Source organism: Pangasianodon hypophthalmus, chromosome 18, assembly GCF_027358585.1.
Source record: "Pangasianodon hypophthalmus isolate fPanHyp1 chromosome 18, fPanHyp1.pri, whole genome shotgun sequence".
In the NCBI taxonomy this organism is placed as follows: Eukaryota; Metazoa; Chordata; class Actinopteri; order Siluriformes; family Pangasiidae; genus Pangasianodon; species Pangasianodon hypophthalmus.
In genome coordinates this window covers 3,335,443-3,352,392 of record NC_069727.1, presented here as the reverse complement: position 1 = coordinate 3,352,392, position 16,950 = coordinate 3,335,443, and the positions used below count along the sequence as shown (strand labels likewise).

Sequence of the window (16,950 nt, the reverse complement as noted above, 5' to 3'; positions counted from 1 at the left end):
GAGAGCAGTAACAGTCTCCCCCTGGCTTTATCTCCTCGCCCCTTCCTTCAACTGTAAACACGCCATGTGTCAGATCAACGCCCGTGAACTTGGACTGAACCAAAAACTGCCTGGGGGAGGCGAAGTCAACTGAAACAGTGCTTCTAAATTAAAACATGGAGAAAAGATAGAGCTCTCACATAAGAAGAAAGACAACCATTATTAATGATGCAAGTCCCCAGTAGAGCCTGTTTAAGCGAGTTAAACATCCCAAGGTCCCTTACATAATAAACAATCAGTGATGGATTCATACTTAATCTTCATACCACAACATGATACAATTCAGATAAGAGCATAATAAGTCAAATAAAACTCTTGATCCTCTTAACTAGGAATAAAAGAAATGTTTAATTTTGAGAACACATTCTGATGAACCATCACACCATGACATCAAAACAGGTTTTTTTTAAGCAGTGTTATCAGTTTTCGGAGATTTCCACTCACCTGACGGACAGGTGCAGGATCTCGGTGCGCGACCGGCGCATGTTGCTCGCCATCTTCAGCAGCTCCTTCTCCAGCGAGTCTGTGTACTGCTTCAGCTGCTCGAGGCCGTGAGTCCACTCGCGACGCCGCTGCTCCAGCTGAACCCGCAGGCCCTGTGACCCCAAGTGACCCCAACTTCCATTAACACAAACTCAACACCAAAAGAAAAAAAAAGCCCTGCTGAAATGTTCGCTTACTGCAGCTTCAGTGACTCAGAATAAAGTGAAGGAGATGGAGCTGTATGATTAAGAACTGTGTGTGTGTGTGTGTGTGTGTGTGTGTGTGTGCATACACGCGTAGGCTGGTTGTGATTTGTGATGTGAAGCTGAGTTAGGAAGTTCGTGTTCAACTAAACCTTGCTGCATGAGCTACACACTCAGCTCAGTGCAATTCCTGAAGATGAAAATATACTGTATATAAATTTGAACTGATTTATCACCAGTTTAACAGCAATAATAATAATAATAATAATAATAATCCTCATCATCATAATAGTGCTCTACACATGGTGGATCAAAGTGCTGTACAATCAAGCAGTGACAATTAAAAGATAAAAAGCAAATGTAACAGAATGCACAAGGATCGAATAAAAGATGAAAACTAAACACAAGAGAGAAAAGAACAAACTAAAAAGAAAGAGTCATCCTTCACTAAAACTGAAAAAGAAATTTCACTTGACTGAATTTGTACTGGCACATTACTTCTATAATATTTGAATTACAGCACTTTTATTCTTTTTTTTGTAAATACTCTATAAATATTTTTACATATATTTTATATGATTTAAAAAAGGATTAAAAAAAATAACTAACATTTAATTTCCTTTTATTAATTGCCTTACTTTTAATGGCACATTAAAAAAAAATTAAAAGTAATTATTGTACCTCCATGTCTTTTTTAAACACTTTTTAAATAATATATTTTTATATTTTTGCTTTATTTAAAAAAAAAAAAAAAGAATTAAAAATACAAATTTGTAGCACTTAACTCTTTTATTAATTGTTTTACTTCCACAGGCACATTACTTTTATATTATTTGACATATTGTACTATTATTCATTAAATAATATAATTTTTCGATTTAATTTTAAAAAAAAATTCACTTAGCATTAAATAACTAACTTGTTTGCCTTCACTTTGCTGGTACATTACTTTTACATAATATTTTTATATTATATAAATGATACTATTTACACACGGAGATGTTTAACAGTTCATGAAAGGAACAGTGAAGCATGGTGGTGGTAGCACCAATGAGTCTTATAGCCTTCTCCATTTTCCTTCATCGCCATCAGCACCTTACAGTTGTGTGTTTCTATTAATGACTGTTTTCTAATGGGTTATCGTTTCTTATTTGCTTTTTACCAGCATATTATTTTTACATTATAATACTTTTATTATTATCCTTGATTATTTATACATTAATATATAATAAATTATATCTTTTTGTATTTTATGTATTATATATATATATATATATATATATATATATATATATATATATATATATATATATATATATATATATACACACACACATACACACACACACACTTACACTTATTTCTGTCAGTACTATTTATTGTATTTTTATTATCTCCAGTGATATGATACCATTTTATTTTTGACCTTTTTTTTTTTTTTTTTTACATTACACTGTAAAACAGAGTTGCAATTTAAATCTATAAAAGATGCTATGGTTAGAATGTTATGTTTTATTATTATATTTATTATATTATATTTTATAAGCATTCCAGTACAGCACATATCAAACCTTAACATCTCAAAACAAAAACCTGACCATTTGAAGATGGACATCAAGGTGGCATCCATTTCAGCACAAAAATTAAACATGGATGATGAGAAACAATGGCTCAAGTTGAATCTGTATAGTGTTTGCACTCCAGCTCTCTACACTGCACCTCTGACTTGTGGGAATTTGACCATGAGATGTGTGGGCGACTTCAGCCCGGATTGTTAACTAGTAGGAAAAAATGTGCATGTCGTTCTGCTCCATCTCTCTCTCTCTCTCTCTCTCTCTCACACTCTCACACACACACACACACACACACACACACACACACACACCCACACACAGGCAGAGTTATGTAATGTCATCAGAGACAAAAGAGGAGAATGGTGATTTTATATAATCTTGAAGGAGTCTTATATCCTTCTCCTCTTTTTTTCATCTCCATCAGCACCTTTTTAAGTGAATCCTAGTTATATACAACAGCACTATTAATATGCTTGTTATCATTTCTATAGTAACAGCTCATTCACAGGGACTTGTATGGCAACTCTCCACATAAACAGATTAAAAACTAATTGACATGCTGAGGTTTATTTAACATTTGTGGAAGGAGCAGTGAAGCATGGTGGTGGTGGTATTATTATGCAAAGCATTGAAAATTGAATTAAAAATGGATAAAAGGTATGGCATGCTGTTCTTCAAAAAATAAAAACAAATAATTGTTATTAAATTGCTGTGGTATGGAATAAAACACTCCTGGACGAACTACTACAGAAAAATAGTCACCTTTGGAGCGACAGTAAGTCCAGTCTGTTACTGATTATTTTCCTGTGACACTGAGCGTCATGTTGCTATAGTTACATAAAGATAACTATAAGATTACTATAAGGTTTTTTTTTTTATATTAGGTCTCTAACTGTTAAGTAGTTGGGTCTGACATTTGAATGATTTTTGAGCCCACCCCATGCCACTCCTACCCATGTTCACCAAGCTCCGCCCCAGGATCTACGGTGGCCGTAAAATGTCTCTAAAATGACTGACAGGAGGCACATCCAAACACAAACAAGCATTCTTTTCTCAGCCATTTCTGAGGACATGGCTTAAATTATTATTTTTTATCATGTTTTACATATTTTCTAGGTTATTTGTACAAGTAATAAATAAATAAAACTGACTATCGTACCTCTAAAATGTAGGAAATAATAAAGGCTCCATAAAGAGAGCAAAGTGTTCATACAGATCGGTTTGTTCACCTGGAGTTTGGTGTCAATGTTGGTGTCCTGCACTTCCTGAGTCTTCATAAAGCCTGGAAGTGCTGCGAGAATCTCCAATGTGTCTTCTTCAAACTCTTGCTTCTGAAACACAACACAGACACGCACACTTTATTACCACTCTACACTATGCGAAACTGCTCAAAAGGACATTTTCTTCATTATCATCGACAATATCAACGGCATTACTGATGATCATAAATCTAATCTAGAAAGCAAGCTAGGATAGTTAGCTAGCTAGGTTAAGAGCGTTGTTATGGTTACAGTGTACATGTCGCATGAGCCACTTTTATTTTCTTCTACCAAAAAAACCTGGAAAAAGTGTTAAAGGCTACATTTGCATTTGAGAACACTACTATTACTACTACATAGATAAGAGATAGATGAGTAGATAAAAAATGGCTGTTTTACTTTTAGAATCATTAAACTTATACTAAATATAAAAAAATGTATTATAAAAATGTGTAATCATTGATAAGGTGAGGTTTTCTGTAAGGAAATGTTTAATATGTATGTATAGGAACCGTGAAGCATGGTGGTGGTAGCATCATGTTGAGCCTGGTCATATTCTTTCCATGTTCTAATTATGGATTTAATGATTATATGTGGAATTTTTAAAGATTGGTATTTCTTTAATAACTAAACCTTGATTGATACCAGAACTTTGTGGCCTTCTATATTCTTTTTGTTGGGTAATATTGTAACTTGACATGAGAAAGATGTGTGAAAACGGCTCGATCTGACATTACCAGTCGGTTTATCAGGATTTTAAACTCCACAGACATCTGCTCAGGTGTGGGACCCTGCAGAAGGAGAAGAACCTCACGGTCCAGAGTCTCATCCAGAGGCGAGGCCAAGCAGATGGAGGATAAATGATCCGCCCCCTGCGCGTACAGAATATAATATTAAAATTGTATGAAAATTCTAAGACAACATCATAAATGTTCCATAAACGATCAATGCCTCCACCAGCACCAGCAAGTGAATCCAATGGAGATGAAAATTTGCATTACCAATAAAACCAATAAAGGGAAGTGATGGTGGTATCCTGCATGCTTTTATACTGCATTCTGTGTTCAGTAGCTGTTTTAGTTTTGGTGCTTTAGGAGTGGATGGAGATGAAGTGTGTGTGCGAGCTACTCAAAACCAGACAGATAGTCTCTCTCTCTCACACACACACACACACACACACACCTCGGGTGGATTGTGTTGCGCCAGAGCCAGCTCCGTCTCCAGAGAACCTGAAGTCGTCTGATTCAGTCTGTATGCCACCGAGAGGGAGAGACCAGGACTACACACACACACACACACACACACACAGTATAAGAGGAAGTGGTATGTATGAACAAGTCATTTGATGTAAGCCCTTTTCACACATGCAAGCCCCAGGAAGACTGACACAGCTGACTCTTCATGCAATAACCCAGGTTATCATCAAGATGGCTCATGTGTAAACAGAAGCAGATACATTACTGGGAATGACACACTGGCATGTTTTGATAGAGCACTGTTTGGAATTTTATAATATTCACATATTCAAAAGCAAAAAATGTGCCTTTAAGGGCACTTTGACATCTTTGGCATGGTTTATTCCATTTGAATGGAACCCTGGTGCGTTCTCGTCCTCGGTTAGAACACAGCAATCACACTCCTGTCCGAGAGCGTCTGAGACACGGCAAATGAACTCTTGTGAGAAAGTGATTCGATTCTGAATCGACTCCACTGAAGGAAGTGAATCATACATGTCAATGTCTTTTGGGTTGCAGCGTATTTTTGTTTGTAAAACCGAGCTAAAGCACAAAGCTGTTGTGCGGCACAAATACTTCAAACTCTTTATATATGTAATTATCTAATCATTTATTGAGCACTGGCTCCTTGTTCTCTGTGCTCGGGGGATTTTTTTTGTGATTTCTCAGCACATTTTGTTCACTTTTTCTATTATCACATTTCTGACCAATAAAAGTAAGATTTTCACGAGTATGTTTTCAGCTCTACATGCCCCCCCCAGTCATTTTTTTCCATTTTGGTTATTTTTAGTGCAGTGTGAAACTAAACCAAACTGAAAACCATACAAAGCAAAAGTATCAATTTATCTCTGAATCAGATTCAACAAAAGCAACTAATAGGTGTGAAAGCACACTATGTTACTTGTGTAGCACGATGATCGAACACATGATGCTCGCTATCCCCTAATCTTAGCTGGTTGCTCGCTAGCGACCTCTAGCAGGGCCAATCGTTTTTCCCCATCTATAATTGACACTATCAAAAATATAATTCATATCTACTACCTATTGCCTTTCGGTATTTGTTTCATATCATTCACACTCAGTTGTTAAAGACAGATTTTAACAAAGGACATGTCAGAAAGTGTGTGTGTGTGTGTGTGTGTGTGTGTGTGTGTGTGTGTGTGTGTGTGTTTATATACTCTTACATGGCCATGTCCGGCTGCAGCAGCTGCATCTGACTCTCCAGCTTGCTCTTCTCTGCCCTCAGTAACTGTAAAAGATCAAACCAAATTTTAAATAATTCAGTTATACCAAATACAAGACAGAATAAGTATCATGACTACGTGTGTGTGTGTGTGTGTGTGTGTGTGTGTTCTTTACTTCGGTTACTGATGAGTACTCCATAACTGCAGCCTTCAGCTCCTCGATCTGCCTCGATTTCTGGAAAAAAAATAATTAAGACACTAAGACAAACTAATTATATCAGAAATAGCATATACTGTATCTCGTTATTTGCACATAACAGGAACACCTGTACACCTGCTCGTTCAGGCAATTATCCAACCAGCCAATCATGTGACAGCAGCACAATGCATAAAATCATGCAGATGGAGTTTACAAAGAATGATGCAAAAAGCAAGGTTCTGCAGATAGAAACACCTTGTTGATGAGAGAGATCAGAAGAGAACGGCCAGACTGGTTCAAGCCGACAGAAAGGCTACAGGAACTCAAATAGCCACTCTTTACAAGCATGGTGAGCAGAAAAGCATCTCAACATGTCAAACCTTGAGGTAGATGAGCTACGGCAGGAAAATACCACATCAGGTTCCACTCCTGAGGCTACAGTGGGCACAGACTCACCCAAACCAGACAGTGAAAAAACATTTTATCCAGTTTTGATAAACCTGTGCCTACTTTAGCCTCGGACTCCAGCAGTACCAAAAAGAAAAAAAAAATTATTGCACAAATCTACTTGTAGGAAGAATGACATCATATTAAAATGTTTATTTAATTGTTTACCAGTGCAAGTACTACTGCTCACCAATGCGAAGTAAAACTGCTGCCACTTTTAATTGAGTAATATTTTGACCCCTTTTATTACACAAAGCTTTATATACACCATGCACACTAGTGGCATCTGGTGGTCAACATAGGAACTGCAGCTATTATTCCACTTCTACTATTGTCTTCTTACTGTTTTATCTTGTTACTGTATTATAAGACTTTTGGCTTATGTAACTGAACTGTGCTGATCTGAACCAGGACACAAGAGCACATGAACTTTCATTTCAAGTTTTCGTTTCGCATTTGTTAGGAAAAATCACCAGTAAGGATCACCGGCAGCTGACTGACCTCCTGAATTGACGTGTCCTTCTCAGTCATGGCAGCGTCTAAGGAATGAGTCTGGGCCTGGAGGTAAACACACAGAGACATGGGTGAGGGAAAAGTTTTAGTCTTACTGAATAAAACTGAATGAATAGAATAAGATGAAGTGTAATATAAATATAAATAATATAAATAAGTGAAAAGCCACCTGCAGGTCAGCATTGAGCTCATACAGCGTCTTCATCTTCTTCTGAAGCTCATCCACCTCCACAGACACCTTCAAGTTCTTATTATTGAGAGAAGAGAGTAAAACAAGAGATGTGAATCCTTTCATATAAACAGTAAGAGAAACTACTTACCTGGAAACTACATATTTACTGAGAAAATGTTTAAAAAAAATAGTATTGTGTTAAAAAAAAATTAAAACTATTATTAAAAATAGATTTTTTAAAAATATTGGCACTTCAATTCATATTTCAAGTAAATGTAAAAAATATTTCTATATTATATACTGAATATTTTATATATCAAGGGAATAATATCAAAAGTAAACTTAACAATAAGAAAAAAAAGATTAGGGAAGCATTCAGTCAACTCCAAAATTATTGGCACCCTTTATATTAAATTTAAAAAAAAAGTGTAACAACTGAGTGGAAATTTTTATTAATTTTTATTCACTGTATGTAATGTGATTTTTAAATCAGCAACAGGAGAAACTACTTATCTTTCCTTATCAAACTTTTTTTTTTTTTTTTAAATAATAAGGTGATAAGGGAGGCGCTAGAGTATTAAACAATCAGCTATGGAACTATTAGCACTTTAATGCATATTTCACATGAATGCAAACAAAACAAATTATATTATATATTTAATTGTTCATTCAATTACAGACGAAATTTGTGGAATCTCTTCATTTTCTCATCATAAAGGGTCCCAAAAAACAACTTTAGAGTTTACTGTACATTTCTGCAGCCTACATTTTGGAATATACCAATTCATATCTGAGCTTAAGAACAATAAACTGTACACTTAACACATACACTTACACATAACTGAAGTAAAGTCACATGACTACCTCTGGTTTAGTTTGGCAATTCTGATTACAGGCTTATCTCATCTTGGGAGGGATCACCAAATATTCCATGCGAGGGTGCTAATAATTTTGAATTTCACCAAAAATTCACTATATTCAAAAAAAAATGAGCTATAAAAGTTTTCACAAAATGATTTATTCCATGTGTAATTCTTTTAGTGCAGACATTCTGCTAAGTCTTATCAAGGGTGCCAATAATTATGGAGGTGACAGTACGTTTTTAAACGTAAATGTTTTGGATGGTTAAAATGCTGAAGCTAATGATGAATCAATGTATTTATGAAAGAGTGATGAAGACAGAGACTCTACCTCGTCCTGCAGAGAGGCGATCTTCGATATCAGAGTCTGGTTCTCTCGCTCCTGTGGATAAACAAATACAAGAACGTCACAATCAGCAAAAATGTGAACGCTTTCTTTAAAACTCCTCTTTCTATAATGAAATAAGTAAAATAAAATTTTAAAAATAGGTTTGGATGTCCAGATATTTTCCAATACTTCCACGATCTGAAGTGTTTTATTCCTCTTATACAACAGCAATTTCTCGACTATTATTAAACGATTTTTAATTTATTAAAGAATGATGTTAGTTCCTGTTCTTACATACATTATAGCAGCTATAAACAGTCGTTCTCTCACCAGCCTCTCTTTTTTTTCCCCCTCTTTCTTGATTTTTTTTGCTGACGTCGGAAAACTTAAAGTTACAGCTTTACCTCTGACTGTTACAAAGCGCTGACACTGGAGACTCCTTCCATAAATGTTAAATAAACGTCTCCTTCCAGAAAACTTCACCGAAACAACGATTATATGCTTCCTTTCATAAAAAAAAAAAAAAATAAAAAAAATAAAAAAAAACCTTTTTAAAAAGCTGCTTATTCTCAGTCTTATATTATGTGGAGCGTCTGCCGATATAGAAAAGATAACGTATTAGAACAAGCACATTAATATAAACCTGTGATTTGCAGCTGCAGTTATAGAAAATTAATCCACATCATCTGACCAATCAGGATACGAAAATATGAGAAAAGCACTGTGGTGTATACTAATCATCAACTTTGTGCTTTTTATTCTTAAATACATTTTGTTTGCTTTTTTTAAATCTTTGAATAGTGTTAGTTTAAAAAGTATTGGTACTGTTATGACGTTTCACAGTAAATTATCTATGTGAGTCAGTGATCCAGCTGCTGTGTGATTAACAATAACAATACGTGTACGTGTTATGACTCTCACCATCTGTTTACTCTGAGCTGAGGCTCGGGCTCGGTTCTCCTCCGAAGAGCTTAAAGTCAGCTTCATCTCTTCCACCTCCTCTTTCAGCATGCGCTCCTTCTGTAGCAGCTGCTGCCCCCTGCAGGGAAACACACACACACAGAGCAATGAAAAAGACACGAGTGAAAAGATGATAGTGCCAATATAATGAGAAGACGTGGTACGTTTTAGCCTGAGTCTTGAGCTCCTCGTTTTCCTCGATGAGTTTCTGGTTAGTCTCCTCCATCGCCTCCACGGCCTGCTTCAGTTTCCGAACCTCCTCCTGAAGTTTCTGGTTATTAAACTGCAAGTCGGCCACGCAGAACACCAAATCAGACGTCTCGCTGTACAACAAGAGAGCGCATAAATAATAAGCATAATAAACTTGTTCTTTGTCTTAACTTTCAGAGAGGTGGAAAAATAAAAAAAAAAGAATCTGGTGATATAATGATGTTTATAGCTGCTATAATGTAAGTATATACAGGAACTAACTTGTTTTTTCGGTCATTCTATGACAAATAACTATAAACGGATAAAATGTACAACGTGTCATTCTTTCATTAATAAAAAAACTGCTGTGGCACAACTTCGGGATGTGCTTTCGTAAGAGAATCAACGTTGTCGTTGATTAATTTCCAACGACAATGAAACACAGTGTTTTACTCCTTAATATCAAATATACAAAAACTATTTAAAATTTGATCCATTTTTTAAAGCAGAAAAAAAAATGCTATAAAAGATACACAAAATGAGTGGACGAGTTTAGAAAACATGAGATCTTAATCATTCAAATATACATTCCCAGCTTTAAAGTAATTAATAGGACAACTCCAATAGCATTTTAACAGTTACATTCATTATAGCAATGTATATACACACATTATCACTAAGACATTATGTTGTAGCACAAACACACGCATGTACACACAGCTCAGCTCTAGAAGCTTCTCCTCCAAAAGCCTCCAGGCTGCCCGAGGTCATATTCAGCAGAAATGATCTCTTGGCTACAGAGAGAAGAAGAGAAAACATACAACATATCAAATAAACACACTGAAAAAGATTTACTTTAAAAAAAAAATCCTCAACTGGACCTGCTGAGATCAGAGCTACCTGATAAAGTATCTGGCAATTTGACCGATTCCTGAGTTACGTCTTCTTTACTGTCCTTCCTGAGAGAAAGAATTGAAAAATGTGAAATAATAAAAATAAAAACAAAAGCACTGCATCACATTATCTCAAGTCACAACAATAACGGACGACTCTTCCGCTACGTGAGGATTTGTACATACACCTGATTGCGGCAGTCTTCGATCCACTCCTTCATTATGGCATGGTAGGTGTCCAGGTCGATGGAGATGTCCTTGTGTTCGGGGTCCAGCATGTTACACAGCTCCTCCAGGCCGCTGTCCTCGGAGCTACGACTCGTCGTGTGTCTCAGATAGTCCACGATGTGAGACACGTACACTTTACCTACAAACAATAAAAAAATAAAAAAACAGTTAAAGCCAGTTATTCCCCCGTGATGGAGCTCAGGCTACATCGAGATACACATAAAGCATGTCAATGCTGTATTAAAGGAATATTTCAGCCTAACATGCTAACACAGCTATCAGCATATTACACAGAAAGACAGTAAGAACCAGTTAGCATGGTGAAAGAAGTGATTTTATAAAGTCCAACCCAGTGTCTTCACAGCTACATATAGATTATAACCTTAAAAATAATAAAACTGGTAACCTGTACATGTTTTTCTGTTCTGTCAACTTACCTGAGACGCCCACAGGATAAAGGGACACTTCAGTTTAGTATGCTACATGCTAGTGCGAGTCTGTTAGCATAACAGAATTTGTAAAATGCTAATGGGAGACTACTGGTTTCCATTACTTTACTTACTTGACTTATTTCCTTTACTTAACTTGCTTCCTTTCTTTACCCAACATACTTTCTGTACTTAACTTATATTCTTTACTTAAAAAAATTTCGTTACTTAGTTTATTTAACAACTTTTTTACTTACTTTAATAATTTTCCTTAACTTACTTTCCTTTCTTTTCTTTACTTAACTTACATTCATTATTTACTTAACTTACTAACCTTCTTTACTTAAATTACTTTCTTTACTTACTAACCTTCTTAACTTCACTTACTTTCTTTACTTCAATTACCTTCTTTACTTAACTTACTAACCTTCTTAACTTAAATTACTTACATTCTTTACCTAAATTACTTTCTTTACTTAACTTACTAACCTTCTTAACTTAAATTACCTTCTTTACCCAAATTACCTTCTTTCTTTACTTAAATTACTTACATTCTTTACTTAAATTACTTACATTCTTTACTTAAATTACTTACATTCTTTACTTAAATTACTTACATTCTTTACTTAAATTACTTACATTCTTTACTTAAATTACTTACATTCTTTACTTAAATTACTTACATTCTTTACTTAAATTACTTACATTCTTAACTTAAATTACTTATTCTTTACTTAACTTACTATCGTTTACTTAACTTACCTTCTTTCTTTACTTAAATTACCTTCTTTCTTTACTTAAATTACCTTCTTTCTTTACTTAAATTACCTTCTTTCTTTACTTAAATTACCTTCTTTCTTTACTTAAATTACCTTCTTTCTTTAATTAACTTACTAACCTTCTTTACTTAGATTACTTTCTTTACTTAAATTACTAACTTTATTTACTTAAACTTACATTCTCTATTGTTTAGTTACTTCCTTTCATTACTTCTAAATTTCTTTAGTGAACCTATTTAATTACTTACTAATTAAAAGAAAAAACAACTCCTAAATCCAGGAAATCCTGTGCCTGTTAAAACCTGGACAGCTAAATATACAGTTCAACTGCTAACATGTTCAAATATTTCACCTCAAGGCTGAGTTCATATGGCTTTTCTTAAATTAAATTCTAACTTTTTCAGCACATTTACAAAGTATCAGACTTTTTCCAGGATAATTCAATTCAACATTTGAGCTCAGGATACACCACACACTTTTTTCTTGCTGTCACTTTCATCATTTATTCATTTGGTTACAATTTTTTTACAAGTAATTTACACTAAACAGGATAGTTTCCAGAAATGGCAGCAGTTACGTTCCTAACTGGTGAGAGTTGAATAATAGTTTCAAACATGTTTGAAATGATTCTAGCTACTTAGCTAAAATAATGCTAGGTAATCAGTTTGCGATCTACATTTTAACTCTAAAATGTCATGACTTTGTCAGCTATTTACTAAGCTAGAAATGGCATTACCATTCAGTTCATGGTCATATGAGCAGGTAATTTAATTTATTATGTGCTTAATAAAGGACAAGCTGCCTATTTATGTCTAGCGCTAAGAATAAAGTTGCTAGCTGCTGACAATAAAGTTAATTCCATCAAGTCTGTTTTTTGACACTCTATGAAAAGTTGAGTTTTTGGTTTTCAAATGGAAAAAAAGAAAAATTTAAACCTTAAAAACATAACTTCGATGGACACAGTTTCCTTATAATCCAAGAAGTGCTCTGAATGGATTTCTGAAACAGGGATTTTTGAAACATTTCAACTCTCTCACATGTGGCAGGCATGCTGTTGTGCATGAGAGTGTGTGTGTGTGTGTGTGTGTGTGTAGTACCTCTGCACTGAGTATCACAGGCCTGAAAGATGGTGTCGAGCAGATCTTCTTCGCAAATCAGACTGACCTCAGCCAAACTCTCTTTCTTGGATTCAGATGGCAACGAAGCACCTAACAACACACAAAACACCATCACGCCATCAATTACAACTCAGTCACGAGCCACTTAAAGGAATACTCCAGTGTTTACAAACTTATCTACCATCAACTACATCAACAACAAAGAACAAGAAAAACTGTTTATTCAAAACTCACTTGTAACAGAAGTCTAAGGGCAGATGTTAAGGGCACCAGTAAAGGTTTATGCAAAAACAGTCAGACGTATCAATAAATAAAACAAATATAACATAAGCTCTAAAATTTGTACGAGTATCCCTTTAAGAGAGGAGACTACTTTATCAGAGGGAAGAATTTGTGGTGCTGTTACAAACGTAATCTGCTGGTGTATGGATACAAAATCTATAATTATTATTATTATTATTATTTAACCTCTATAATGACGGCTGTGTCAAAATGGTTAAGGGTTTGATTTTGTGTTACAATCATGCAGTTTAAACATTTATACATGTAATTCAACATCTGCCCTTAGACTTCATTAGAATTATTATTAGTCTCATGTAGAGAGGTTTGCTGGGTTTTTTTCCCCCTCAGTAAAGGATAACGTGTGGAAGTTCTGACACATAGTAATCACTCATATCCAGTACAAATGTAATAGATAGAAATCAGGATGAAAACATTTGGAGTATTCCTTTAAAGGCAGTTCATCTGTTAGCCACAGTAGTGATTTATGGCGCATATACCATCTCCCATTGACAGTCTCTTGACCACCAGGGCTGGATAAGGCAGCTCGCTGTCTAATATTGTGGAGGAATCTGAGGAGCAAAAGTTAAAGTTGTAGGAGAGCAGGCCATGCGCTGGTGCTTTGCTCTTCGCCTTCTCGCTCGGGGTGAAGCTGAAGCGAGTGTCACTGTTCTGGAGAGCAGGTGTGAAGCTGTAGCAAGTGTCACCGTTCTGGATAGCAGGTGTGGAGCAGCTAAGCTGCCAGGCTCGGTTGTGCCCGGGTGCTACTCCGCCCTTCTCCACCAGCGTGCCCAGTGTGCCCAGTGTGCCGGTGATGGTGTAAGTGGTGTTAACGGGACTGAGGGGTGTCACGGGGACACACGAGGTCCTTCCTGAGCCGCGGGACGCACCGGGAGTGAGCACGAGCGGTGAGCTGATCTGCTCTGCATCACCTTTGCGCTTCTTCAGGATGGTGTCCAGGTTGCGGCGTAGGCCCGTGTGTGGGCTGTCGTAGCTGCACGACTGCAGTTTGGGGATCTGGAAAGGAGAGTTGGGCTCGCGGTCACGCCGCTGGATTGTCTGCAGCTTGCGGCAGATGCTGTCGACGGGGTTGTGCCGCCTCGGGGTCACACTGAATTCCATGACGGAAGGAAGCCTTGATCTGAAGCGAACAACATGTAATTCACAAACTTAGGCCGCATCGACATTACCGAGCAAATCCGACTTTTCGCTGACTTCTGACACAGATGAGATGAGATGTAGCTGCGGCTTGGATCGGATTTTTCCCTCACTGATATGGATCACATTCAAATACTAAAGGCTCTTCAGAAGGTTCTAAATCTCAAACCATATCTGATATCTGGTTATTTAACTCACATCAGCGTGGTTTACTGTTAATTCTGAAGTGATCTTCATTGTTATAGGCCAGTTTTTTGTGACTAGGCCAAAATTCATCATTTGGTGCTTAAATGACACATAGACGATGGTCAGTGGAGTCCAAATGAAATAAACCGTCTTATCTAGCTACTATTAAATATAACTTATAAATATTTAAAAAAGAAAACTGTGAGATAGCTAGAGAAACCATCTACGAGGGCATATCTTGGGCCATGTCAGAGCGAGGAGAGGGTTAGTCCTGGCTCTGATGCCAACGCAAAATGAAAGGCTTGAATACAAAACACAAAGAGCCTAAAAAGCACAATAATCACAGTGGAATAACCTCAATCACGTGTCCATTCTACAGCTACAGGGATGGCACTGGTTCAAAATAAATAAATACATAAATGAATAAATAAATAATTTTCAGACTATGGTGAAAAAACATGAAGGTAGGAAAAAAAAATCTGATCTGTGCCAAAATATCAGAAAAGTCTTACAATGTAACCACAGCCATATTCACCCAGCTACAGAGAAATGATCTTCCCTGCAAAACATGATCCAAAACCCACAAAGATTTCAAAATAGAACAAACCAATAAAAAGGAAGCCTCAGATTATAGGTCAAGGCCACTTGAGAGAAGCTGCAGCTCACAAAAATGCAATCTGGCAGCACTCCACTAAAATAACTCAACACAAGTCATCATGCAGACTTTCCTGAGGGCACACTTCAGCCTCGTGCAGCTTCATCATCTGCCTACAATCTGCTGCATACTTGCCTTTTTAATGCTCTTGAGCACTTTAGTCAAATGTCAGATCAGATTTATTTTTCTATCGAATCTTAAATCAGACATCAAATCACCAGGAGCTCAAATGCCACCAAACAAACACGTTTGCGTATTGGACGCCCAAGCAGTTCACGTGCGCTTTAAAAAAGGCCGCGCGCTTGAACGCATCCGGTAAATAGGCCCTAAACCGGTGCGTGTCGCACGTGCCACTACTGACGAATGATTCGCGCGTAAGAGTCGGTTCTTTGTAAAAGGAATCGTTTAATCGTCGACTCGCACTACTGCACTTTTTTTTTGTTTGTTTTTTTTTGGTTGGAACAGTTTTAAAAAAAGCTGTATTACTTTTTGTTGTTTGTTTATTTTTTTTTTGTTTATCAAAGATTAAAAAAAAAAAAAAAAAAAAAAGGACCTCTCAGACCAGTGGAGTGACCATGTATTTAGTCCTATTTTATATAAAACATGTAACAGGATGCAGTTCTGCAGTCATTTATGATTTTCCATATAAATATCCATATTATTTTCTGCATAAATGTACATTTTTAAATGCAAATGCTCACTTGTTTATCTTTAGTAAGAGCTTTATCATGGTCAGGGTCGCAGTGGATCTGGAGCATGTCCCAGGAACATCGGAAGCGAGGCAGGAATTCACCCTGAATGAAGTGCCAGCCCATCACAGGGCATCATGCACACACGCACGTTCACACCGAGAGGCAGTTTGCACACACGCACGTTCACACCGAGAGGCAGTTTGCACATGCACGTTCACACCAAGAGGCAGTTTAGCTTAGCCAGTTTGCCTGCTGCATATTTCTGAGAGGTGGGAGGAAACCGGAGAACCTGGAGGAAACCCGCATGGACACATTAAAACTCCACATAGACAGGAACTCAAGCTCAGGATCAAACCGGGGAGCCTGGAGCTGTGAGGTTGCAACGCTACCCACTGCGCCTCCATGTCAGCCATTTTATGCCAATATTTGCACGTTTAATTCTCTTACACTGCGTTAATTCTCTTTTTCACCTTGCGTCACTAAAATCACTGCATGCTGGTTGTTAGTGGGTGTCCTACAGTCACCATGGTTTTACTGATAGATACAGTTATAGAAGAGAAATGATTTATGATCGCAGTATCCAGTGTGACCCAGATGAGGACGTGTTCCCTTTTGAGCCTGGTTCCTCTCAAGGTTTCTTCCTCATGTCGTCTCAGGGAGTTTTTCTTTGCCACTGTGGCCTCTGGTTTCCTCATTAGGGATAAATTTATAAATGTAAAATTTATATCTGGAATTTATAACTTTCTGTAAAGCTGCTTTGTGACAATGTCCACTGTTAAAAGCACTGTACAAATAAAATAAAATTGAACTGAATTGATAGCGCCCAGCAGAATGTGTATCAAACCATTTATTTGACCACTGATCCGAAGCCTTCCTACTAAAAATGAGC

The 16,950-nt window shown here is 36.6% G+C and overlaps 1 protein-coding gene across 2 annotated transcripts in view; it reads right to left on the bottom strand.

Moving 5' to 3' along the window:
- lrmp (lymphoid-restricted membrane protein) overlaps nucleotides 1-15,732 on the bottom strand; it is a 40,746-nt gene extending 25,014 nt beyond the window's left edge. For both annotated transcript variants that reach the window (XM_034313253.2, XM_034313252.2), the window contains exons 1-17: nucleotides 15,505-15,732; nucleotides 13,871-14,511; nucleotides 13,071-13,181; nucleotides 10,725-10,905; nucleotides 10,546-10,604; nucleotides 10,364-10,439; nucleotides 9,621-9,779; nucleotides 9,418-9,535; nucleotides 8,500-8,550; nucleotides 7,306-7,383; nucleotides 7,125-7,181; nucleotides 6,153-6,212; nucleotides 5,978-6,042; nucleotides 4,741-4,837; nucleotides 4,296-4,430; nucleotides 3,529-3,630; nucleotides 484-635 (exon numbers count right to left, since the gene is read on the bottom strand). In XM_034313253.2, coding sequence (XP_034169144.2) covers nucleotides 484-635; nucleotides 3,529-3,630; nucleotides 4,296-4,430; nucleotides 4,741-4,837; nucleotides 5,978-6,042; nucleotides 6,153-6,212; nucleotides 7,125-7,181; nucleotides 7,306-7,383; nucleotides 8,500-8,550; nucleotides 9,418-9,535; nucleotides 9,621-9,779; nucleotides 10,364-10,439; nucleotides 10,546-10,604; nucleotides 10,725-10,905; nucleotides 13,071-13,181; nucleotides 13,871-14,492 — 2,123 coding nt within the window. In that variant the 5' untranslated portion in view covers nucleotides 14,493-14,511; nucleotides 15,505-15,732. The remainder of the gene's footprint in view (nucleotides 1-483; nucleotides 636-3,528; nucleotides 3,631-4,295; nucleotides 4,431-4,740; nucleotides 4,838-5,977; nucleotides 6,043-6,152; nucleotides 6,213-7,124; nucleotides 7,182-7,305; nucleotides 7,384-8,499; nucleotides 8,551-9,417; nucleotides 9,536-9,620; nucleotides 9,780-10,363; nucleotides 10,440-10,545; nucleotides 10,605-10,724; nucleotides 10,906-13,070; nucleotides 13,182-13,870; nucleotides 14,512-15,504) is intronic.
- Between the last annotated feature and the right edge of the window lie 1,218 nt (nucleotides 15,733-16,950).